Below are 27,350 nucleotides of genomic sequence, written 5' to 3' on the forward strand. Positions count from 1 at the left end.
AAAATCGAATGCCTATTCATAATGTCTGATTTCAAGGTAGAAAGTTTAAACTGCTAAAAATTTGATTGCTTGTTAGTGAAAAATAAAAGTGCTGCTTTTTGTGATCTGATGGTTCACTTTACATGCATATCTTAATTTCTCTACTTTGGCTTTACATTAGAAAGATTCTAATAGATAGGTATGATTATAATAATAATGCAAGTTATTCTCCAGTCAGAATATTTTCAATAACAGAGCATGGCCAAATACCTTCTCAGCACTTCAATGTAGTATAGCTATTAAGAAAATAAGCCTTGAATAAAATTGATACCCCAACCCCAAATAGCCAAAGCAATCTTGAGAAAGAAAAACAGAGCTGGAGGAATCAGGCTCCCTGACTTCAGACTATACTACAAAGCTACAGTAATCAAGACAGTATGGTACTGGCACAAAAACAGAAAGATAGATTAATGGAACAGGATAGAAAGCCCAGAGATAAACCCACGCACATATGGTCACCTTATCTTTGATAAAGGAGGCAGGAATGTACAGTGGAGAAAGAACAGCCTCTTCAATAAGTGGTGCTGGGAAAACTGGACAGGTACATGTAAAAGTATGAGATTAGATCACTCCCTAACACCATACACAAAAATAAGCTCAAAATGGATTAAAGACCTAAATGTAAGGCCAGAAACTATCAAACTGTTAGAGGAAAACAGAGGCAGAACACTCTATGACATAAATCACAGCAAGATCCTTTTTGACCCACCTCCTAGAGAAATGGAAATAAAAACAAAAATAAACGGGACCTAATGAAACTTCAAAGCTTTTGCGCAGCAAAGGAAACCATAAACAAGATGAAAAGACAACCCTCAGAATGGGAGAAAATATTTGCAAATGAAGCAACTGACAAAGGATTAATCTCCAAAATTTATATGCAGCTCAATAATAAAAAAACAAACAACCCAATCCAAAAATGGGCAGAAGACCTAAATAGACATTTCTCCAAAGAAGATATACAGACTGCCAACAAACACATGAAAGAATGCTCAACATCATTAATTATTAGAGAAATGCAATGAGATATCATCTCCCACCAGTCAGAATGGCCATCATCAAAAAATCTAGAAACAATAAATGCTGGAGAGGGTGTGGAGAAAAGGGAACCCTCTTGCAGTGCTGGTGGGAATGTGAATTGATACAGCCACTGTGGAGAACAGTACGGAGGTTCCTTAAAAAACTACAAATAGAACTACCATACGACCCAGCAATCCCACTACTGGGCATATACCCTGAGAAAACCATAATTCAAAAAGAGTCATGTACCAAAATGTTCATTGCAGCTCTATTTACAATAGCCCGGAGATGGAAACAACCTAAGTGTCCATTGACAGATGAATGGATAAAGAAGATGTGGCCCATATATACAATGGAATATTACTCAGCCATAAAAAGAAACGAAATTGAGCTATTTGTAATGAGGTGGATGGACCTAGAGTCTGTCATACAGAGTGAAGTAAGTCAGAAAGAGGAAGACAAATACCGTATGTTAACACATATATATGGAATTTAAGAAAAAAAAATGTCATGAAGAACCTAGGGGTAAGACGGGAATAAAGACACAGACCTACTAGAGAATGGACTTGAGGATATGGGGAGGGGGAAGGGTAAGCTGTGACGAAGCAAGAGAGTGGCATGGACATATATACACTACCGAACGTAAGGTAGATAGCTAGTGGGAAGCAGCCGCATAGCACCGGGAGATCAGCTCGGTGCTTTGTGACCACCTGGAGGGGTGGGATAGGGAGGGTGGGAGGGAGGGAGACACAAGAGGGAAAAGATATGGGAACATATGTATATGTATAACTGATTCACTTTGTTATAAAGCAGAAACTAACACACCATTGTAAAGCAATTATACTCCAATAAAGATGTAATAAAAAAAATTATTTCCAACAGCAACAAAAATAAAAATAAAGTTGATACCCCAAAGTCCAAATCGTACACAAACTAAAATTTCAGAAGTGTTCTTATCACCAACTTTCCATCTTTCCATCAAATTCCCCTCACATTTAGCTGTTCTATAATAGTTGTTGAGGCCACTGAGACAGCTTCAACCAGCGTGCTGGTCCTTCCCAGCTGGCATCCCAAACCCTCGCTGACTCACACCAACTCCAGGGAATTGGGTTTGGGAACTGCAGCCCAGTTCCAGGACACTCCTCCCAAGTTCTGTCACCAACAGTTTAGCAGGAAATGGAGTAAGTTTTCCCCTTTATGAGAGTTTTTAAAATTTTCCTTTTTAGCTTTCCTTACTCTGAGACAAATCATGTTTCCTAATATGACTGCAATATGATCATAACCTGAACATGGCTTACTTGCCCATTGCTTTCTCTTCCTTTAAAGCACCTGCCCCAAACAATGTTGTTTTAAGAATCCACATTTGGCTTCATTTCTAGTGTTCTTCCTCTCATGCAGTCCCTCTTTTTGTGCCTGGCCTTTGTATCATTCATTCCTGTTTATTCACTCCCTTCCACAAGTCCAATATCTCTTTCCTGGTTTTCCCTGACCTGCCATAAAAGCCCTGTCCAGCCGGGGGTCCTGATTGAGTGTTCAGGGTCCTACCTCCTCCCTGCCCTTTTCCAGTGTATATCTGGGGAAGGAGAAGAACGACATTTCACTCCCAACTGAAAATAAAGACCTTTGCTTAAGTGTGTGTTTGTACAGGATGGTAGTGGGAGCTGGAGAAGCTCTACAAAATGCAAATATTTTCTTTAACTGGTTCTCAACCTTTTTTTCAATCCCAGTTGTGATGGCTAATATCATGTGTCAACTAGGTTAGGCCACGGAGTGCCCAGATGAAGTTGGTCAAACATTATTTTGGGTGTTTCTGGATGGGGTTAACATTTACATTGGTGGATCTGAGTAAATCAAATTACCCTCCATAATGTGAGTGGGCCTCCTTCAATGGGTTGATGGCTTGATTAGAACAGAAAGACTGGCCCTCCTATGAGAAAGAGAATTCCACTGCCCACTGCCCAACTGCCTTTGGACTTCAGACTTCGTCTACAAAACTGGCTCTTTCTGGCTGACGGCTTTTGACCTGGAACCTCGGCTTTCTTTGGGCCTCCACAACATCAGGCCACCCTAGAGATTTTGAATTTACCAGCTTCTATAATCACATGAGCCAATTCCTTAAAATGAATCAGTGACTCAATCAATCAATCAATCTTTCTCTCTTTCTCTCTCTCCTATTGGTTCTGTTTTTCTGGAGAACCCTGAATATTGACCCAAACCTTCTTTACTGGGTCAGGGGAAGTTTGTCATTTGTGTGGTAGAGAATTTCAATAAGGTGAGCACATACCTTTAGCAGAAGGTACCTGATTCTTGAGGGGAGTTATGTGTAGTTAGAGAAAAGCTTTTATTAATTTTATCTGCCCTATTATTCCCTTGAGAGTCACTGCAATGGAAGGTATTGCTTATAAAAACAGTACACATTAGGAACGCGTGGGGTCCCCTGTTAACATGGAAACAATAGAATGTGCTCTGCATGTCACACATGGCTACTTAGACTCACACTGTGTGTATACACATCCCATGTCCTGGTCTTAATTCTCTAATAACTGACAATCACAGTCATGAATTTTTCTACCCAGTAACCTTAGCTGGCCTAAGATGATAATTCTGCTACACAGATAATGACATACATTAAGTTTAGAATATTAATACTTTACTGTGAAAGTTTTAGAGTAAGGGTTTTTTTGTTGTTGTTATTTAATATGTCTATAATGTTTAAGAGAACCATATACTAGATAATCTGATGGGCCTTGTGATTTCAATTTGAAATATCTAGGATTTTATATTACATGAGAATTCACAGAACTCTATTAGGTCAGTAAGTATTTAGATTCATTAGGGAATTCAATTTGTTGCATTTTAAGTTTGATTTATTAGATTGATAAGAGCTGCTTAAATACCTAAGAAGAAAATGCTTATTAGGATTGGAGGCTGCCCTTTCAGGTATATAAAATGCATGAGATAAAATCAAATACATAAAATTTATAAATCAGAGGCCAAAGTGTTAGAGACTTAATTAACAGAGTTTTGATATAGAAATAACTCTGAAGGAAAGTTTAATCTGTTCCTTGAGCTATATAAACATTAATCACAAAATAAAACTTGATCTTATTTTATATAAAAATATTGGACTTATAAACAGGACAAAATGTTTACGATGAACTTAAATTCTTAGGTAAGTCCAGGTTTTAACACTGATAAATTGGATACACTGAATGTTCATTTAAAACCCAACCCTGAATGGTCTTTTCCAGGCACAAGGCCTCTCTCAGACATTATATAATAACTCACACTGGTAGCCTGGGAGCCTCGAGGGGCACAGAAGCAGCAGGTTCTCTCAGCGGCTGCAGAGATTATCTGGCTCTGCGTTAGTCCCCAAACTCTCACCTGCCCCTCATCGTCTTTGACTCTTGCTTACTTTCAAAGAGACTTCTAGCACTGTATAGTGAGGTAACAATGGGGAATAATGATTAGCTCAACTCATATCCTGGAACAAGATTTGATCTATGATCATCGCTAACACCTACGAAGCATTTACTGTATGCCAAGCATCTAACATGTGTTAGCACATTTTTAACCCTCAAACAATCCTTAGGAAGATGTTGCTACTACCATTTTACAAGTGAGGAAACTAACGTAATGATCACATTTAATACCAAGGCTCTATGTGCATAATTCACTACTAAATTTTATTTTGCAATAAGCCTTTTATAGTGAGAAAAGTACTTTCACCCTTTTTGGAAAAGTAAGGGGTAGCCTTCTAAATAAATACAAAGAATCTTTTCAATAAGAAACAATTGTTATATTCTCCTTACTTGTCCTTCCATGTGGTATCCAATTCAGTCTAGTTCCATGGATACCAAGAATTCTGTCCCAAAGAACTGGACCACTTACCTCTGAGAGTATTCTCTCTGTATATACAGTGTACACATATGGTGGCCACTCAATTTAGGAGGCCTTTTATGTCTTTCCAGTTTGGTTTACATTCTCCACTATAGCTTATTAATAGCTGCACTTGCTTTGATCATAATAATCAGGATCTATGATCACAATGATAAATGCTTTCATACTTAAAGAGTATTAATTACCATAACCTCAAAAGAGTTCTCAACTTCGCATATAGGAAACTGAAGCAACTTGCCCAGTGCAATTGACAGAAGCAGTGCCAAAAGCAGAACGAGATCCCTGGACTGCCCAAACCAAAGGCGGTGACCACTCACTGTGCCTCACATGTAGGATGTTCCAGAGTTATTATTAACATTCTTTGGAAACATAGTCCTTGGAAAAGCCTTTAAACTGTGACTGCTGAAAGGCCTTTTGCAACCACTGCCCAATTACAATATTTTTTCAAGTTTAGTCCATGAGTCAAATCCCTGTCTTCCTTCACACCTCCAAGGGTATTATGAAATTTCTTACACTCAGATCTTTGGGAACATGTAAGAGCCATGCACAGACAGGAAAGAAATCACTAGCTTAACTGTTCAAAGACAGATTCCAGATTCTTTCACTCTTGCAAAACCATATGAAAAGATGGGGTAGATAAGTTACTAGGAAGTATTAAAAAATAGTGTGTCACGGGAGATGATGAATTTATTACATAAGGATGTTATCTGTACATTTGAATGAGCAACGTTGAGGAATGAACTTCTAATTTAACGGTACAACATAATTTTATATCATGTCAGTTCTACAGAATTTTACATTTCCTGTAAATACAGACTGTACGTCTGCTCCAAAATTTATTGCCTAGATGTTGCCTTGTAGGTGGTTCAAGTAAAAAATGAAGTGAAGGAATACGTAGGTAATTTAACTGAAACTGAAGACAGACAAACTATAAGTAATTTAGACTGCATTTCAGACACGGTTCTTACTAACTGTACCTTGCATATAATAGTTTACTAAATATGTTGTTATTTGACTTTTTAAAAAATAAGAATTAGACATAAATCTATATTATGATCTATAGGATTCTTTACTGACAGAATTGATTTCAAATTTTTCTTATGCTGTAATGATTATATTTTTCTTCCTGACACTCAAGTACAAGGATAATCTCTATTCCCACAACCAGAGTTTTCTTATCAGATCTATCTATATATCTATATTTTTGAATTGCTCTGTGAGCAAAACTGAGAGGACTGATGCCTCCACATTTTGATCAACAGCAGTGTTTCACAAAAATTTTTAAGTATTTGCCAATTTCTTTTGTGGCACTTCAGTTTCCTCGGAGATTTTTTTTTTTTTAACCCCACTGTGACCTTTCTATGCCTGACCTGCACCTAGTACGTCAGAGGTTAAAACATCTGTGGTGCAGTACACTGTATCAACCAAGAGGTGGCAATCTCTCAACACACTAAGTCTCCCCTCAAAATTTCTTCTACGTTTTAGATCAAGACTTTATCAATTCTTTATGTTCAGTTTGTTCACAGTAAGTCTAATTATTTTAATAATTTACTTAACAGAAGTCTAATTATTTTAGCAAGATAACCACAGACACTGGGATCCCTGGGTACTTTAGATTCCAGTGTTCAAATGTGTCTAATTTTCTTCCATTTGCAGGTCAATAGGTTTTTATTTCCATGAGATAATAGCACCCTACATACCTTGTAACCCATAGGTACATTTTTCCAGAAAATTTTGAGTTTATACTTTTAAGAGTAGCAATAAATAAAAACATTAAAAGTTCATTTTATCTATGTGCTAGGCATCACCAACAGTTTAATTCACTGAGGATTACTGACTTGCTTTAATCCATTAATTCATCAAGTATGTATTGTTATCTATTATGGCCACCGTGTGCTCGACTCTGATACAGAGTCTAAGTTGGCTAAGCTTACTGACTGGCTCTAAGGCTGTAGAGTTTCTCTCTAAGCACACAACGCATGAGGAAATTGAAAAAAAATCTCATCTTTAACTTTTCACTTTGTTACTTTTATATTCTAAGTGATACTATTTATCTAAGATGTGCTTTGAGACCTTGGGGAGATAGGGACTGGGGTAACACTAAAGTGGTTGATAGCACGGATGCCTAGATTTGAATCTGCCACTTCCTGGTATCTGACCACGGATGGTAATCTTGTGTGTCTCAGTTCCTCTCCCCCCAAAAGGAGGTAATTATATACTTACCTCATAGGATGGCTTGGAGAATTAAATATCTTAATTGATGGTAAGCCTCTTGAACGGTGCCTGGCATTGTGTTATACACATGTCAGCTACCATCATTTGTTACTCAGGTGGAGACCCAGAAAAACCAAGCTACATAAAACTCGTATTCAATAAACTCCAGATTTGAGGGTTCATGACTTCCTTCTAGCACAGCACTGAAAATTTCCAGAAAGATCAAACAATGACCACCCTTTCTCATTCAAAATATGGACACAGTGGTTTGTCTTTCCTGACTTGGTTTTTCGAATAGCTTTTTCTCTCAGAGGCTGGCCATGATATCATGATAAAGAACCCAAATTTGATGGTCCTCCCAAAGCAGTTCAGCCACTCCCCCAAACCAAGGGAAAAAAAAAAAATTTTAAGAACAGGCAGGATTAGAGGGTATTGAGAGGGGCAGGAGAAGAAGAGGACGCTGGGGCAGGAATAAGAGAAACTCCAGGGGTTCCCTGGTGGCGCAGTGGTTGAGAGTCCGCCTGCCGATGCAGGGGACACGGGTTCGTGCCCCGGTCGGGGAAGATCCCACATGCCGCAGAGCGGCTGGGCCCGTGAGCCATGGCCGCTGAGCCTGCACGTCCGGAGCCTGTGCTCTGCAACGGGAGAGGCCACAGCAGTGAGAGGCCCACGTACCACACACACACACACAAAAGAGAAACTCCAGAGGCTGAGGAGGGGGAGGATGTCAGGACACGACCACTTCAGCAAACTCACTGCCGGGCCGCCCTCAACCATCTGAAACCTCCTAATGCCTGGTGTCTGGCCTCCCAGACTTTAGCTGAGGATTAAAATGGGAGCCCCAAGCAGCTCCAGAAATGTACTGCATGGTACAACTAGGTAATTCTTCTCATGTAAAGTTACCCTGACACAATCCATCAGCCTCCACTCACTCACCCTGCATGTGGTACCAGTCTGCACCTGGTACCAATCTGCAAGTTGCCATCTAACTTCAGAGAACACTATTTCAGGAGCCACTCCTACCTCCTCCAACTACCAGTATTCTCAGACGCAGTTGCTGCCTTAGTGAGAATTAGTGCCCATAACCTATTGGACCAGAAGTGTGAAAGCCTGTTTGGGAGCCAAAGCTTTACTTTACACTGCACTTTAATGCTCAAAGCTGATGACAAGCACTGCGATTTATTACTTAAATTCCTCCAGCACTGTTTCCATCAGTAACTAATTGTTCCCCAAAGCAGTGCTGCACTCCTAGGGAAACTGGAAGGTTCAGTGCCTGACAGGCTGGAATTCATCCAGTGCTTTTATTAACAAATAGACAATATGGTCCTTTCTCAACTATCATGTATTCCTGAAGAGCAACATTTAAAAGGCTCAATGGCAGAATGAGCAAATCAGTTTTAAAGTTCACACGTTCTCTGCTTCCTCTACGAAAAATTAATAACGGCATTAAAGTCGGTTTTAACAAAATCCGGCTGAATGCTGCTACGAGTCTCTAGAACCTTGCTAGTGTGGTCTGAAGACCAGCAGCAGCATTGCATTGGGGCTTAAGAATGCAGAATCCTGCCCACCCACCTCCACCTAGAAACCAGTATCTTTTTTTTTTTTTTTTAATAACATCACCAGGTAATTAACATGCCCATTAATGTTTATGAAGCAGTGGTCTAGAAGAGAAAGTTTTATATGAGGACAATTATTTCTGCATTTGTCTATCCTTAATTTCTTAATTCACGTTCAGATGCCATTAGGTAAGTGTGTTTTTCATAAGAACCTTAGATTTCAGTTACATTTGAAAATGCATTTGATCTGACTCACCCGGCAGTAGTAGCATTAGGTGCTACAACCTTCTAATGCTTACTACGTGTCAAGCACTATGCTAAGTGTTCATGTATTAACTGATTCTTACAACAACCCTGTGAGGCAGGTGATATTAGTTTCTTGTGAGGAAACTAAGGCACAGAGAGACAGAGGAACAAGGCTGTGTAGATAGAAAGTTGCCAAACCAGGATTCCCACCCAGGCAACCTAGCTCCAGAGTCCATATGCTAACCCCTCTGCTCTGGGTCTTCTTGCTTGCTATACTCGGGCAGAAACATGCTCAACGGGAGACGGTTTGGTGTAGATATGACCAGAACATCAGGTATCAATCAAGGAAATGCCAGCTAATCACAGGGCCTCTGGAAAAATTGCTTAACTTTGCCGTGGGCTTCTCCCTGGATTCAGGGTAGAGTATCCCTAAGTCTAGTTCAAGGCCCATAATTTCAGGAGTATAAAAGAAATACTCCTTCTGGGATGTCTAACTACTTCCTATACTCCAACAGAAACAGAATAGTGTTTTTCAATATGTGTTTCCTGGAACCCTGGGGTCCTTCACAGATACCTCGAGAGCCTAACTAGTTGTTCTCCCTACCAGTAGCTCCAGCATCTTTGATGTTAATGAATTTATATATATTGGAAGTTAAAATAATAATTCAGTTGACAAAAGACTACCTTTTTCTAAAAAAATAAAAGACTGAAAATCACTGATTTTTGAGGATTTGGCTGACTGTAGACTAGTGATTCTTTTTGGAAAATTCATCACCAGTACTGTGCATATATAAGCTAGAAAGAGTGCAGCAAAGATACTAAGCTTTTTTTTTTTTTAATTTGGCATGTGGTACCACTATTTCCTCGTACCCCATACTTTCCTAAAAAATTAGACAGTATATACTTGTTCACATGGATTTGTTTGAATTTACATTTAAAATTTTGTTTTGTAAAGCCTCAGTTAAAAATAATTGATGCAATATTCTAAAATTCATTTCTAACACCAAAATAACTTGAATATTCTTTTAAAAACTTAGATTTGATTTGCAAAGGCAACTAGCTCATCAGATTTTCATTCAGTAAATACTTAATATCACAGCATCAGGACAGGGACAGAACAAAATGAAAATATATGCAGAACCTTTCATAAAGAAGTTTCCAAAGCCCAAATGTTGGGGTTGTGGACAGAATATGCACAACGCTCCTACAAATCAGCAAGAAAAAGACACAAAGTCCAACCAAAGAAATGGGCAAAGGATATAATTCACTGACAAAGGAATACAAATCATCTATAAACAAGGAAAAGACGCTCCAATTCCCTAGAAATAGGGAGACGCATATAAGATACCCTTCTTACCCATATGATAACAATTTTAAAGGCTGAGAATATCTAGTGGTAAAAGGGTATGAGGAAAAGGCATTTCAAACACTGTCAATGTGAGTGTAAATCTGTCCTGTATTTTTTGGAGAGTAATATAGTATAGTATTTTCATTTGTAGGAATTTTCTTATCAAGACACTTCCACAGCTATATATAAGATACCTATGTGAAGGTTCACTGCAGCATTGTTTATAATAGGAAAATCAAGACTGGGGAAGGGCAGGGGTTAGGGGAGACAGACAGCCCAAATGTCCAGTGCTGGAGGTGATTAAATAAACCATGGTACAGGCATACCTTGTTCTACCGTGCTTCGCTTTACTGTTTTTTTTATTTTTTTTAACAAATTGAAGGCTTGTGGCCGCCTTGCATCAAGCAAGTCTATTGCACCATATTTCCAACCACATTCGCTCACTGCCTGTCTGTGTCACATTTTGGAAATTCTCATAATATTTCAAACTTTACCACTATTACTATATTTGTTATGGTATTAGTGATCTTTGATGTTACTATTGTAATTGTTGTAGGGTGCCACAAACCCCACCTATATGAGACAAACTTAACTGTTGAAACAAAGGATTTAGAATATTACATAAAACTAATTGAGAAAGCAGCAGCAGGGGTTGAGAGGACTGACTTGAATTCTGAAGGAAGTTCTACTCTAGGGAAAATGCTATTAAACAGCATTACATACCACAGAGAAATCGTTTGTCAAGGCAGAATCAATTGAGGTGCAAACTTCACTGTTGGCTGTTTTAAGAAATTACCACAGTCACCCCCATCCCCAGCAATCACCTCCCTGATCAGTCAGCAGCTACCAACAGCGAGGCAAGACCCTCCACCAACAAAAAGATGACCTGCTGAAACCTCAGGTGATGGTTAGCATTTTTTAGCAATACAGTACTTTTAACTGTCATGTATATTTTTTTAGACATAATGCTATTGCACACTTAACAGACATAAACACTGTACAGTGTAAATTTAACTTTTATATGCCCTGGGAAACCAAAAAAGTTGGGTGACTTGCTTTATTGCAATATTCACTTTATTGTGGTGGTCTGGAACTGAACCCATAATATCTCCAAGGTATGCCTGTACATCCATAAAACAGAGTCTGTGCAGCCATTTAAAAGTTACCATCTTTCACCAGTTCTAAGATACCCTAGATTTCAAAATACATCCTGATATAACAGACACTAAAATGTGAAAAAATTGCTTGTGGCCATTAATAGATGTCATCAATTGTAAGATACCCCCAATTTCAGAGATGCTAATGAGTAAATCAAAAAACGTGTGCCTCAGATCGATGATATGGATTTCGGCTTTAAATATTCTCTTAAATATAAATTTATAATAACTAATATAGATTAAAAATATAACAATAATTAATGTATAGAAAAAAGACTTGGATAATTAAAACCAACCGTTAAGAGTGAACATCTTCAGAGGTACAAGCTATTAGGTATAAAATAAGTTATAAGGATATATTGTACAACATGGGAATATAGCCAATATTTCACAATAACTATAAATGGAGTATAATGTTTAAAAATTGTGAATAATTACATTGTACACCTGTAACATATGGTACATCAACACTGTACTTCAATTAAAAAAAAGAGTGAACACCTTCAAGGAGTGGAGTTCAACTGTGATGGGGTAGATGGAGGGGGACATAACCTCTTTGATTAATTCTTTAGAAGAATGATATATTTTTTTAAAAAATTAAACAATATAGCACAGGGAGATCAGCTCAGTGCTTTGTGACCACCTGGAGGGGTGGGATAGGGAGGGTGGGAGGGAGGGAGACACAAGAGGGAAGAGATATGGGAACATATGTGTATGTATAACTGATTCACTTCGTTATAAAGCAGAAACTAACACACCATTGTAAAGCAATTATACTCCAATAAAGATGTAAAAAAAAAGTAAAACATACATGTAAAACATGCAAAAAAAAATTAAACAATAAAAACACTGCCTAAGTAGAAAGGTTTGAAGTATTCAAGCATCGTGAGAAGATGACTCAAGTCATATATATTATAGTCACTTCCTTAAGATTTCACCTTCTTCTCCCTGTGGCAATTGCCTCTCGGGACAGAGGCTATAGTGACACTAATAATATACCCCATTCCTTGTGTTCCTGCCCTATCTACAACCTCCCAGTTCTCACAACAACCCAACAAGACAGATGCCTCCATTAATGAGCTGCATTGGGTGAGGTTCTTTTTCCCCAAGTCACGCAGCTGCTGTGGGCAGTTCTGAATTCCAGATCCAGATTTTCTGGCCCCAGAACCCATCCTCTTTCCATTTCTGGGCTACTATCATTACCATCTATATCTTTAAGAGGTTGCTCTTCATCCCTTGCTGTTCCTTTTCCTTTTCTGGCATTTCAAATTACTTTCTTTTTTTGTGCTACATTGGTTTCAGTTACTTCCAAGCTAAAAAGCGAATTTATTATTAAATATCCTGAAGATTACATTCTAATTAACTAAAAATTAATGCAGTTCCTCTTTTCAAGCAATTCTTCCCCTCTTGGCCATTCTGAGAATTTGTTCATTATAAACTCTTTCACTTTATATCCACACAGTATTTTTCCAGCTTTAACAAATCGATTCTATAGTCAAAGACAAAATGCTACACTGAACACTTTCAAGTGATTTCCTTTAACAGGCAGTAAGTAGCTGCAGCGTCAAGAAGAGAAATAAGCAATCAGCGCACAACCCAACAGTCACCAAGTAGCCCAGCCTGGGAGCCAAGAGTCAGCACCTTCCAGCCCTCCTCCCACACGAGGAGAGGGGAGGAAACTGAGAGCTTAGCCAGTCCCATTTTTTTTTCCATTTGACCAAAGGTTTTAACCCCAGGTCTAAAACTTAAAAGTCAAGGAGATTTGTTCAAGTACATTTTACTTACTTTCTACTCTCTTCCTTTATGGTTCTAACCCTTCTGTGATCTCTCCCACAAAGAGGTTGACATAAAAACTTGGGCTTTGACCTATATTGTCTATATTAATACTTTTTGCTCTAAGTAGAAACTGTTAGAAATGAGAAGAACTGTAGGGAAAAAAAAAAAAAAAAGAAGTATCAGGAAATATAAATTCTAAAGACCTATGCCTCCAACTGCTAAGATGCATTATATTTCTTTGGGTTATTTAGCATTCTTTGGGGAAATGGAATGAGGGTTTCAAAAATTAATGACAAGGGCTTCCCTGGTGGCGCAGTGGTTGAGAGTCCGCCTGCCGATGCAGGGGACACGGGTTCGTGCCCCGGTCCGGGAAGATCCCACATGCCGCGGAGCGGCTGGGCCCGTGAGCCATGGCCGCTGAGCCTGTGCGTCTGGAGCCTGTGCTCCGCAACGGGAGAGACCACAGCGGTGAGAGGCCCGCGTGCCGCAAAAAAAAAAAAATTAATGACAAGGTCTGGATTGGAGGTAAACCAGGAGCCGGATGTTATGCAGTCCTGCTCTTCCACTCCCTAAACACGCATGCGCGTGCACACACACACCCCTCTGATGAAAGCAAGCTATCAGGAGTGCAGGTGAAGATATATAAGTAAAAGAGGATTGTCAGGCTCCAAAGGATACTTCCAAAGGCCTGCAATAGAAGGAACAAGGTAAGGGCTCACCTGAATCTTTCATGGGGCAGAGGGCGCACTGCATACCCCAGGCCTCTCCATACAAACAGCAGCACTCAGTATATGTTGTCTGCTTGCCAACAAGAGGCCGGCTACACACATACTCATCACTCAGATGTTCCCAGCACAGATCTTGGTAGACATCGGTTTCTTCAATTTGTTCTGAAAGGGAAGACATGGTTCCATGACAATTGCACTGTTATTCCTATTTCATAAACACTGTGGTAGAAGCCAGCGAGTCTCAAAGTTTCCATCCCTATTTCTAAGAGTGACTTCCAAGTAAAAGTCTGAGGCCAGTCTGGGTCTTTCCATGGATCAAACCTCTGTCATCTCCAACTGGGTGTCACTCCAATCAGCTGAAATTCAACCTGCCCATCATGTTCCAATTAAATCCTTCCCTCTGTTGCTTCCATCATTACATAAAATCCTCCACTATCTTGCCTGTACTTCATAATCCTGATGGACTTCTTATTCTTCTGATCTTTGATGTTTCACATTTACTCGTCTGTCAAATCCTACCATTTCTTTCTACATAAAATTTTTGGGATTCATCCTTTTTCATCCATTTCATTTGCCGAAGCCCTGAACTAGTGACACTTCATCCTAGGGTCCTTAACACGAACCTTTCTACTTTCCAATTGATTTCAACCAAAGCAGTCTCCTGAATGTGCTGATACATTGATCAATTAAGCCATTGATCAGTCAGTGGCACATTACCTTCTCGGGGATGAACAAGGATTCCTACCGATGGACTTCAGAGCCCTCCACCAATCTGATGAACTCTGCCCTCTGCTCTGTCCAGCCTCACCTGTGTCCTCCAGTCCAGTCAAGCAAACCTAATTATTTTTCCCTCAACTTAACATCTTCCTCAGTTGCCTTCAATGGTTCAATGTGATCAACCCTCAGACACTGAACAGCTCTGCCATCTGCTCAGCCACTCCGTATTCTGTTGTCTATTAAATCAGTATGTGCAAGGTGTTAAATCTCCTACATATTGATGATATGCATCTTATTCTTTCTCTTAGCATCTCATTTTAATTATTTCAAAATACCCAAGGAATCAATTTTTAAATTTTCCAACAGCTCACATTTCAGTCAAAAGGGAAACCTTATGACATTTATTTGGACACAGACTTGCATCTCATATCCAAACATACCATGTGATTCAGTTGGTCGGATACATCTTTTTTCCGAAGCATCCAGGATCATTGGGTGGGTACAGAAGCAGTTATAAGAGCCTTCTGTATTAACGCACTGGCCATCAATACAACTGTTGGGGTCTTGACACTCATCTATATCTTAAGAGAAAAAAAAATGAAAGAAAATCAGCAACCAGCTGCACCTCATACACTTAACCAAACTTAATACACTGCAAAATTTAGTCCAGATTCCAGGGGCTGCCACATTCTAATCAGCTACACGTCATCATCCAAAAGAGAACAGCTCCGACTATAAAAATGTTAAGTTGTATTGATTGGAAAAATAACATTGCCCTACAGCTGCTGACATTAAATAAGGAAAGAAAACATTTAAGAACAGGATATGCTTAGAAATTTAAGATAAAATGTCTCTTTATGACAGTTTTTAAATTATTTCCTTTTGCTATGTTTTTCTGCCTAGTGTATATGGTTTTCTGCTTAGGCATTAAAGTCTGGGTCAGTATTTAAAAATGACTTTCAGTGCATGGTATGAGTGATGAAACAGGAGGCTCCCCAGACCAAAAGAACACTTCAGTTATACCAGTGACCTGAATTATAATTCTACATTGAATATTAACTCTTTGAAATCTATTCAAATAGTAGTAGGAAGGGTTTTTATTTTCTTAAATATTGCTCAAGAAAAAGATCCATAAAACATTTACAGATCTTTTCAACACATGATTTAGATTCAAAGAAATTGTTTTTATATGTAGCATTACTTATTTTTTCCATGTATTTGCATAGCACATCACACTATATCCTCTTAAAACTTACCAAAGCACTGCAATTTGATGGGATCATAGTATGTCCCCTGCTTACAGTAGCATTCATAACCAGGCTGAGTGTTCAAACAGAAGCCATTTTTGCAGATTTCTTGTCCAAAAAGCAGGCATTCATCTGCATCTATGGGGGAAAAACGGAGAAATATTTAGAAAGAGGAGTTATTTGGGGATTTTCAGTTAAATAGAAGAGTCTAACCAATATTGGGCAAGTTAGATATTATAATATTTATATTACAAAGAGTCTTAAAAACACAGCAATATCAAATTCTTAAAGTTAGGACTAATTCACAGAGGTAGAAATATAATCAGGCTTCTCTGTTTAAGGAGCAATGCCCAAAACATTATCAGAGAAGGTATATTTGTAAACAGAGCTTCGGAGATGCTACCTCGTATCTGATGAAATAGTCTACGGGTTCCATAATGGCACCAATAACATTCTCTGAAGAAAATAGCCTTTAAGACATGTGCCTTTCTATAAATGTATATTTTGGCCCATTAACTAGTTGAGATGAAGAAAACTCCCACGAAGAGTTTGATGCAACTTGATGGAAGTCTTCTTTCTTGATAATGAGCTAATGAAAGCACAGTTGCTAAGAATGCTGGCAGACCCATTCCTCCACAGAATTTACAGAGCTTATTGTCCACAAACCTCAGTTTACTCAATGGTAAACTGGAGATAAGAGGAACATCGACCTGATAGGATTGAAAGGATTCAATGAGAAAATCCATGCAGAGGACTCGGTATACTCTCAAAAAGTGTGATCTATTGCTTTTGTGCAAGTATTATTAGCATCATTTCTAACATTTTAAAGCTAATGTCATCTAGTCCTCATTTAAAAAGCTGGAGACTTCATAGATAAATTGCTCAAAGTTACACAGCTGGAAAATGGCAAAACCAAGTCGACAATATATGACTGTTTGAATCCGAGTCTAATATTCTTTCAACCATTTACAGCACTGCTAAGATAGGGTGAAGAGGAATTTATTTTTATTTTAAAAAAGAGGGTGACTTTATGGTGAAATCAGGGCTGCACTTCATAGCACAAAGTGAAATTTAACTACATCTCTGAAAGAACATAGTATATGATATTTGCGAATTTGAAAACTGTTAAACACATTTTGCCAACTAACTCTTGTTATTTCACTGAATTAACTCATAGATGTACTTAAAAAAACACATATGGAATTTCTTATCCAGCTGCTGAATTATACCGTATTAGTAAAACACTGGTTTGAAAAAATGGATAGACAATAAAAATGTTTTTAGTCTGTTTTCCAGCCACTTAACAGTTTTCAATATTAAACTGTAAAGAAAAAAAAATCACTTTGTATAGAAAAGGTCATAATATCTCTATCACTGAAATGTTAAAAGTTAGTGGTTAATGAGGAAGTACTCATATCTGTAGTTTAAATTTCACCAAAATTAAAAAGCTGCACATTTATTTTAGAATTACAGGCTAATAGTATTAAATATATAAAACACACATCTACTTTTGCTTTCTTCCTTTCCATTCCTTATTATTCATCTGTGGCCATTAGTAAATGGTCCTAGCAAAGTAGGATGCTTTCTAAAAAGGCAAGAATCTTTGCTTTGTTGATGACCATTAAAGGCCAACATGATGGTCAAATTTATATTGGTTCTAACATGATTTCTAATATAATTCTACAATAAAAGAATGAATTTATTAAGTACAGAATTTTGTGTTAGGTACTTTTACATATGTTATCTCATTTAATCCTCATGACAACCTTTGAAACATTATTCCTATCTCAGAAGTGGAAACTCAGAATCTTAAGTGAAGTCCCACTGTCATACAGCCTTAAATGTTCTAGCGCCCAAGGCACGGTTCTCCCTAGAGTCCACTGGAGACTTCTTCCGATGGTAGGATTCAAGGCTTTGTAATTAGTTCCCATGGCTGAAAAGAATTCTTCTTCTGTCTAACCCAAGCCATGCGTTTACTTGAATGTCAAATATGCACACACATTGCAAATTAGTTTCTGCTTGATTCTGACCTTTATAGTTCTCGCCATCAATGTCGTAAGAGGATTCTCCAGTGGGGACAAAACCTTTCCCTCTAGGACACATTTCAGTGAATTCAGCTGATTTCAGGAGAGATAAGGGGGAAAAAAAGTTGAAAAAAAACCACAACCAATATCTTCCATGAGTATGTTTTAAATTCAGTTTTGCTTTTTCAGACTCAGAGACTTTAAGGCAAATCTTGCCATCTAATTCAGACAAATAAATTCAGTACAATCTCAAAAATTACAGACTAGGTGCAAATAAACCTAATGACTTCAGAAGTATAATTTACAAAAATCCTTGCTAGTTCACCCATATATTATTTACACATGTTTTAGCTATGGGTACTATAGTGTGTTATGACTTAGTTCTCCATTACTGTGGTCTCTAGTATTTTCAAATTTCAATAAGAATCCAAAATCCTAGCTTAAATATGCAAGCTCCAGTTAGGAATAATGCTGTGTCATTGTTAGCAAAAATGATTAGTTTTACCTTAAAAATGGAATAAAACTGAATTATCTTTCTGCCAAAATATTATATGGAATATCACTATAACAGCATATTCTGTGAGAAACAGAAGTTTAAGAATTCATACTGAAGTGGGATAAGGGTATGGGTCCAGCCCTGAATGAAACCCACTCTAAGGTAATCTCACTTCAATTTGACTATGGCAGGTACCAGTAGATGTTACCATTTCAAGGCTTCAATAACGCAAATGAGAACATTCCAAGGCCCATGAACACCACACAACAAATACCAGTATGAACACAGCACTTAGCTAATTCTTACCAGTTCCCAAGACCGGGCAGGGGAAAATCTCACAGTTATCTCCCCACCCAGCACCAGAGGTACAGCAGCATTCTTGTTTGGTGACATTGGGGGCCAGCACGTTGTCACAAAGACTGGCATCGTTTAGATTATAGTAGCACTCTTTCTTTTCTTCTTTGGGTTGATCTACTTCTAAGTCTAAAAAGAGCAGAGAAAGTAAAAAAGAGTGTTGACAGGATACATCAGATCCACCTGTATCACAACGGAATTGAAAACACAGTGGTAAAAAAGATTGGACGTGCCAATGGCACTTCATTTACAGAAAGCTGCTTTACACTTTATGTTGGATTCTTCCACTTCAAGATAAAAATGCACGTGAATCTTGAATTTTGGTGGATTTCTAACCCACCCCAAGAGTGTAAGTCTGTCAAAATCATTTCCTTTTACCTTAACCAATTACTTTATTCTTGTAAATTTGGCTGTGAGTACAGTTTCCATATCTGCTTTCTCGCCAAACACAGGGTCATTCTTTACTGAGCTAGAACACCTACGTAAATCAGTGAAAATATTCCCCAACACTGGACCAGAGATATGGGGCCACACATAATATTTAACCCTTAGATGGTTATTGAGATAACCATGCCCCCCCCCCAAATTTTCTAAACAGTACAAAGCAGAAGAAGACAAATAGAAAAACACTGCAGTAACCTGAGTCTATTAAAAAGAACTCTTTCATTACTAGAAATCTACTTATAGTGCTGCAAATATATGATTCTGAATGAAACAATAAGAGCCAGCTAATCCTCGGGGTAGAATTTCAAGGCTGGGTTCTAGTCCCAGCTCAAGTGTGTCCTAAAGAATACATTGATATATTTCAACAGAGTCTGTTTAACCCTCTGTGATAAAAGTCAAGGTGATATGATAGAATACAAATGATAAGAACAACTCCACCTACTTTCAATTAATACTAAAAATGATTTAATTCCATCAGATTTGAAGTCTACAAACAAGTTTGTGCTTTTAAAAAATGATAAAAAAAACCTCTTCCCTACTAAATGCTATAGAGTTCAAATTACTGCCCATGATCCAGTTAGAATTTCTTATTTTAATTTTATGCTATGTCAGATAAACTGACTACTGCCGTCACAATTACTTAGATTAATACTAATGAAATATTTTCATTAGAACTGCTATCTACAGATTCTTAACCCAAAGAAACTATAGGGACAAGGGGATAACACTTGCCAGTAAGGATAAGACTCTAATCTCAATACCTACCTTTTAAAAAAAAGTTGGCACATCATTATACTATGAGGAAAGTTTAATGATTTATTTTCATAATAGTTTCCTATATATTTACTTTGGCAGGGTCAAACTGACTGCGGAAACCTGATTAATATGTCATATAACAAAGGTATTCTTAAAAATGTAAGTTCGTAAAATTCTATCGAAGAGCTACTGCCCTTTGTTTTCCCTTATGGCAGTAAAAGCAAGCAAACAAAACTTCGACGTATATATTACTCCCAGAATGCAGAATATCAATGAGAATGTAAAGGATCCCTCTCACGCTTGATTCTGGCTAATTCTCAGATTATTCTACCTTTGACAGTTCAGCTTGGACTCTAACTTAGTCTTAATAGCTGATGACAAATTCGAACCCAGAATAAGTGTCCAGGAAAAAACTGAAATGCGGATTCCTATGCAGTTTATGAAGTGGTTTTAAATCATTTCCTTGTGTGTGAAATTGGATAAAACCTGCCACATCCCTCGTCTCAACTAGCTTTTCAAGTGTGCAGGGGACAGACATGTGCTTTGCCTGCTTTCATGGAATGGATCACCATCACCAGTTCATTCCCTTCAGGCGGGGCTCCAAGCTCTTACACAGGGTATTATTGAGGAAAATTAAGGGTAGGTATTTTAAATTAATATGAACTCAATCATGAACCCTGTAAAAATTTTTATAAACTTTCTCCCAATATGTGTGAATAAACTGACAGACTATTACTATGGACAATTCCACTCATTTTATTCAGTTTGCCTAAAACACAGTTATTAACGAATGCACTTAGAAATATAAATCAAGTCAGCAACACAACTAGAGTTTTGCCAATCACGTTTACAGCCTATGTTAAAAGAGTGCTCAATAATTGTTTTTCTCTTTGTACAAAGTTGTAGATATGTCACAGTTTTTATTACAATATGGAAACGTTGTACAGTAACACTTCAATGAAGGCTGCTATATTCATAGGTAATTAGAGACCACAGGCTTCTGAGTCAAAAACTTCATATACATTTAAACACTATTTCTACCATGTTTTTTTATACTCACAGAAATAAAATAGTTTTTTCTTTTTTCTTTGGAAGGAAACTCAAAGGTGACTGCATAGGGAAATAATCAATATCACTGTATTATTCAGGTTTTACATTGGTTATTACAAGTTTTGCTCTTATTTTCTTTCCAAGCAGTTTGAAGCTTCAATGTTTACACAGCTGAAATTGAGGGTTAGTCAGGCCCTCATCCGTGTTTGGAAAGAGATGCAAATTCCTTTTAAAAAAACTGGTCCACAAAGGTCATTCTGTGAAAAGCTACAATTTCCTTATCTTCTTAACCTTTAAATAATTAACCGCCTAGAGCATTTTTCCACAGGGGGAACACTGCGATCAGTAAAGACATGTAATGTGATTTCTTTAAAAAATCTCTATGAGCTTGTCACTGTCGTTAGGGGAGGAATTTTTCTATCACAAAATAACTTTAAAAGATCAAGTCAAAAGTTATAGAAGGTGCCAAGCTCAGAAAAGAATGAATTCTATTTTTCGGAAAGATTTTATGAATAAGGTTAGCCATACTTCATATCTCATGCCATAGACTTCTAGGGAATATATTACTTCACCTCCAGTATTTTCAGATTTGATTTTTCAATATGTATTAAGAGGTTAGCTTAACATCTGTTTATAAAAAGCAATGTGTATATTTTAATACCAGGGGTATGTATGGCTGGTGATAAGAAATGAGTTTTTGGACCTCTCATGTGTGTGCCTTTTTTGAAGAAACTTTCACAGATGCCTTTTCATGTGATACACAAAGTAACTCCATGAGCTAGACGGCACAGGTTATAGAGCATCCTCACTTTTTGGAGGAGAACATTTAGGTTGGGTCCAATGTCCAGTGCCTAATGCTTTCCCTAAACCTCTTCTATGGGGCTCAGCTTCTTAACATTTCAGCGAGCATGAGTTTGTTTTGCTTTGCCTTTGCCCAGGGGGCAGCAGATAATCCTGCTGATGTAGAGTTCAGTGACAAAGCAGCATGCAGCGTGACCCTCTTCCCTTGCTCTGAATATTTAAAGACAGGGTTTGAGCAGTAGGTAGCACTGGTGAACTGCCCTTTCTAGAAGCTCTTCTCTCTTGCTTCGTCAGAAAGAAGAGGATGTGGGTGTGCACTTACAGGATTATTTCCTGCTTTAGTCTTTCCCTAAATATGTCTAATCTTAGGTTTGCTGTTGGAGTGGGGAGATCTGGAACATTTCTTTGGTTAGAGTGGACACAAACATTCTAAATGGCCCTTGCCTTTGCTTTCACTTTCCATTTGCAATATTTTCTGAAGGCCTTCAGATGCCAATCCCCTCCATATCCTTCTGAGACAGGATGACGACAGTGACCCAAGAGTCACATCACAAATAACGTGTGAGTAAACAATGCCCCCAAATGAAACACCTGCCCTAGTCCTGAAAAAGGTATCAATTTATAAAAGTCTGTGTCTGTAATAATGTTCAGCAAATGACTTTGAATAGGATTACTCAGTAAGCTTTATTCTCTTTATTTTAAAAATCACCACAGGCACTAATGTTTTAGTATATGTGCTGCCGAAGCAAGCACAGCACTAATGTTTTATACCAACTCATAATTTTATGAGAAAAAGCATTCCAGTGTAATAATCCAAAGGGAGTAAAAGAGAACTTGGAAATTCATTTTTTTCCCCTAGTTTTCTCATTCAAAGACTTGGAAGATGAGAAGTGTGTATGTGTTTTAAGTGGAATTTAAAAGGAAGCCATTGGTGAGTTTCAGAAAATAAGCACTGACAATAGGAATGGACTGAACATGAAGGGATGCAAATAAAAAGGAAGATTGTAGAAAGGTGGTAACTTCAGATAGTAAAAGACGTGGAAGAAGTCAAAATAAAGTTTAGAAAGTGAAGTACAAGAGCAAAAATACTTTCAAAGCAGTGCCTATCCTTAAAGAGGTCAATCAGGTGGTCAGGTAATGACAGTGCAAGGAAAGCAAGCTGGGTGTGTAAGCCACACTGTAAAGGGTCAGGGGGCAAGGCAATCCCGGAAGGCTGCCTGGAGGAGCTGATATTTTGAGTCAAGTTCTTGAAAAATAAACTTAAAAAAAATTGGCTAGAAAGTAAGGTGTGACAGAGGTGAGGAGGAATAAAAAGTACAACTCTCCTTAGGTCTGTGTGGGTAGAGCGGGCAAGGGGAGAAGTGGTCTGTGGAAGGAGTCACAGAACTGATTTTGAGAACAAGAGAACAGGGCAGGGATGCATTAACATGTGAACAAGTGATAGGTGTGTTTGTGACTTAGGTGCTGAGACAGAGGACAATGCCAGTCTCTATTGGAAGAGAGTCGCCTCAGCCTTGCCAGGTGGAATGGAGGATATTTTTGGTTTTGCTTTTTCTGGTGAAGAAGTTAGAAGACACTGGGAGGAGGGAGCCTGGGATAGGAACAGGCTGGGGAGACGGTGAGAAGTGAAAGTCTCAATGATGGAAATATTATTAGAAACTGGAGAAGTCAGAAGAAAAGCGGGCAGATCTCGGTGGAAGAAGAGACTCCCGAAGGCAGAATAAAGCAGCCCAGAGAAAGAAAACCGGGAGACGCACACTGGGACGAGGTGCAACAGGCAGCACAGTCGGAAAGGAGATGACGTCACAGCAGCATGAGAGCTGTCACAACACCCGCACACGTGCATGGCGAGGCCCTGTGAGGACGACCTCAAGAATAAAGCCACATCTGCAGCGACATGTAAAATGTCTGGAAACGTTTAAAAGGAACTGTACAAACCATTCCTCTCCAGGCCTTATTGGTAGTGAATTCTAGGATACAAAATGCATTTCTAAAGCAACAGTGTGGTGTCTCTTGTATTAAGAGGATAAAATGGTTTATGTACATGGTTTACTTAACTGATAGGTCAGTTCATTCAAATATCAACACCTCTTTATTAAAAACTCATTTTAGATACTATACACAGCAAGCATAAAACTTCATGAAAATAAAAGCACCATTTGGTAGTAAACTCTTCTCACTCTTGTTTTTGAAGGTGGGAAGAAACCTGACTTTTTTTTTTTTTAAATAACAAATGAGCATATCTTCCTCAGCCTTAGCTGAGGAGTAAGACCTCAGGAGTTTTATGGCATTTTACAATGTCTGCATTCTAAATACTGTGGTTTCACTGTCTTTAATTTTTTTCCTACCAAAGGTCTTTTTTTTCCAATCAGAAATTATTTTTAAAAAATTCTTCCAAAGTTAATTTATTTTACAGGTTACCTAAACACATTAAAAAAAAAACACCGCACTGTGCCAAATATAATGGTTGAGTGATATTATATGTGGTCTCATGCCTTTAAAAAATATGTACATACACAAAACCTGTAGTGGACCTCTCCAGGAACAGAGAACAAGCACACTGTTTAGGTTCAATTGTCAGAACCACGAGGATGATTTGCACAGTTTCCTCTGATAGCAGGGACCTGCTCTTTTTAAATTTTTTTCCTCTACTTGTAATTTAACCAAAGCACATAGGGGTACTGTCCCCTCTACCTAGAAGTGTGAATAGATCAATTAAGTGTGGTCCATGATACCTTTTTTTTGTGTGTGTGTGGTACGCGGGCCTCTCACTGTTGTGGCCTCTCCCGTTGCGGAGCACAGGCTCCGGACGCGCAGGCTCAGCGGCCATGGCTCACGGGCCCAGCCGCTCCGCGGCATGTGGGATCTTCCCGGACCGGGGCACGAACCCACATCCCCTGCATCGGCAGGCGGACTCTCAACCACTGCGCCACCAGGGAAGCCCCCCATGATACCTTTGATAAAATGAATAATTCTTACTCTGCAGAACGAGCTGGGAATGAGATGATGGGATACAGAAGGAACACATTCTCGAATGCGGAGAAGCCTATTACTCAATAGGCTACAGTGTCTGCTGTAGGTCAGGCACGATGCCTAGCAGTGAGCTGGGTGACAGACAATACAAAGAGGAATGAATGACTGAGGATAAAGGGTCCTGTTACCCTGCTGATGGATTTGGACTTCATGCTGGAGGCAGGAATGAGCAGCTGAAAGGGGTTTAAAACCAGATGTATGTTTCAAAAATGTGAATTGGCAGCAATGTGGAACAGGAACTGATGGGAGAGGCAGGGAGAGAAGTCAGAAGGCAAGTGCCACAGTCCAGGGAAGATAGGCTGAAGGACTGGCCCAGGGCAGTGGTAGCAGAGGAGCAGAGAGATTTGAAGGATACTGTTGAGGTAGAGATAGCAGAATGTTATGACGGCTTGGATGGATGGAGAGAAAAAGTAAAGTATGACTTCAGGATCTATAGTATGGCTGTTTGGCAATTAATGAGTGTACACAGGGAGAGTAACCGGTTGGAGAGGGAATGGTAATTAATTTGCTTTTGGATAATTTTAGGCAGAGATGCTTCCAAGACACCCTGGGAGGAAGGTCCAGTAACAGGCAGCTGGAAATAGGAGTGTGGCACTCAAGAGAGAGGTGGAGAGGCATAGATATTCACTTGGTCATCCACACCAAGTAAGTAATACTCCAGGTAAGTTGACTTGGAGAAGAGGATAAAATATCCCAGAGTAAAAAGAGGGCTAACCATGCAACTCTCTGGGACGTTATTATTTAAGGAATGGTGAAAGAAAGAGTCAAGAATGAGACAGAAAAAGACCAGAGCAAGAGGTAGGAGGATACAGGGAAGAGTAATGTCCTGAAATCAAGAAAAGGGAAAGGGGGAGGGAAGATGAGAAACTACTGTCACAAGAGGAAAGAGTTTCACCCGGATGAAGGGTCTGAGGGCTCGATCTCAGTGCGTTGAGGATCAACTGGGAGACAGTTCAGTGGAGGTAGGGATGCCCCTTCAAAGAATCTGGAGGTCAGCATGGTCACAGAGATTATCCCTGGATGGTAACACAGCAGGGGATTTTCTTTTTTGATATATTTTTGTATTTGCCAATTTTCTAAGAATATGCATTGTTTCAATAACGAGAACAAAACAAAGAAATAAAGTGAAAAGGAAGCCAATTTTCAGAAGAATGTGCTGTCATGGGATCCTCAGCCTTGAGAAGTAGAATTAAGGGGAAAGACCTTGGAGTCGGGTTCCTGGGCCAATTCTGCCAGTCGTTAGCAATATGGCCCTACGTATAACATTTAGAACTTCTCTCTGGGCCTCAGCTTCCTCACCTGGAAATAAAGTTGCTGGGCTGGAAAAACACTAGGGTGTTTTCTAGATGTAGAAGTCTAGGACTTAGCTTGCGATGCAAGAATAAGCTCTCAAATATATTAGAGAAAATTGATATTTAAGGAAACCCTATCATGAATTGTGTGAAGAGCCATTATTGTATAATACAAATAATCTTTAATTTCTGATCTTGCTTATAGATTTTAATTTCTGATCTTGTTTATTTATAGATCTTTAATTTCTGATCTTGTTTATTTGCTTGTCTTAAAGTGAAGAACAATTATTACACAATGCAAATAATCAGCCTGATTTACATGTTTTATAATTTCTGATCTTGTTTACTTTGTTTTCTTAAAGCAAGGCACACCTGCATTAATTATAATATATATCTTTGTGTTCCTTTCATTATACCTTCTGTTTTAAAAATAAAATTCAGTTGCCACCACCACAGAGTCTCCCCTCTGTGCACCAATCAAGACAGAGAACAGCATTTTGTGTGTAAGGCTTGAAGGCTGCAGTTGCCAACACTAAATATTTACTGCTACCCTTAGAGTGCCCAAGGACATAAAATTTTTATTGAGTAATTATCACAGGCACTGAGGAAATAAAAGCATCAGGCTATGTTTCATAGCCATACCCTCTTACAGGTGATGAGTGGTCTGACATGGACACCTGTTTCAGGTGCTTTTATGCAACGTATAGCAATGTAAATTAGTGGCCAAAGGCCCAGGCAATGAAAACATTAGACCAGACCTAAAAAATTAGGTGGGAGCCAACAAGTATTTTAGAAATAAAAATCCTAGGACATTAAAGTTCAAAAGTACCTTCAAGGTCACCTGGGACAATGTCATGCTGGAAGTAGGAGCCCTTCCGCCAGCCAGTGAGTATCTCACCTGTTCTTGGACACCTCTAAGGAAACACCCACGATTTCGTGAGACAGGTATGTGCTGACTATCTCTAGCTATTGCAAAGTTCTTCTGCGTACCGATCTGAAACGTGCCTTGTTGACGTCCAGCCCCAGTTCCGTCCTCAGTAAGATACCACTTCAGATGATGACGCTACTGCTTCTTGTTGGAATGTCTGTTGTCCCGGGGAAATTTTAAAGCCGAGGAGATACTACAGCCTAGAGAGCAAATTTATCTTTCTTTTC

The 27,350-nt window shown here is 38.7% G+C and overlaps 1 protein-coding gene across 17 annotated transcripts in view; it reads right to left on the reverse strand.

The window, feature by feature from the left end:
• Nucleotides 1–27,350, reverse strand: part of LTBP1 (latent transforming growth factor beta binding protein 1) — a 425,591-nt gene that overhangs the window by 17,883 nt on the left and 380,358 nt on the right. For all 17 annotated transcript variants that reach the window (XM_022574111.2, XM_089922380.1, XM_089922381.1 and 14 more), the window contains 5 exons: nucleotides 18,772–18,948; nucleotides 17,976–18,062; nucleotides 15,955–16,083; nucleotides 15,139–15,279; nucleotides 13,973–14,143 (listed from right to left, as the gene is read on the reverse strand). In XM_022574111.2, coding sequence (XP_022429819.2) covers nucleotides 13,973–14,143; nucleotides 15,139–15,279; nucleotides 15,955–16,083; nucleotides 17,976–18,062; nucleotides 18,772–18,948 — 705 coding nt within the window. The remainder of the gene's footprint in view (nucleotides 1–13,972; nucleotides 14,144–15,138; nucleotides 15,280–15,954; nucleotides 16,084–17,975; nucleotides 18,063–18,771; nucleotides 18,949–27,350) is intronic.

Source organism: Delphinapterus leucas, chromosome 13, assembly GCF_059928025.1.
Source record: "Delphinapterus leucas isolate spDelLeu-1000000601 "Yukka" chromosome 13, BTC_Dleu_Yukka2, whole genome shotgun sequence".
Lineage (NCBI taxonomy): Eukaryota > Metazoa > Chordata > Mammalia > Artiodactyla > Monodontidae > Delphinapterus > Delphinapterus leucas.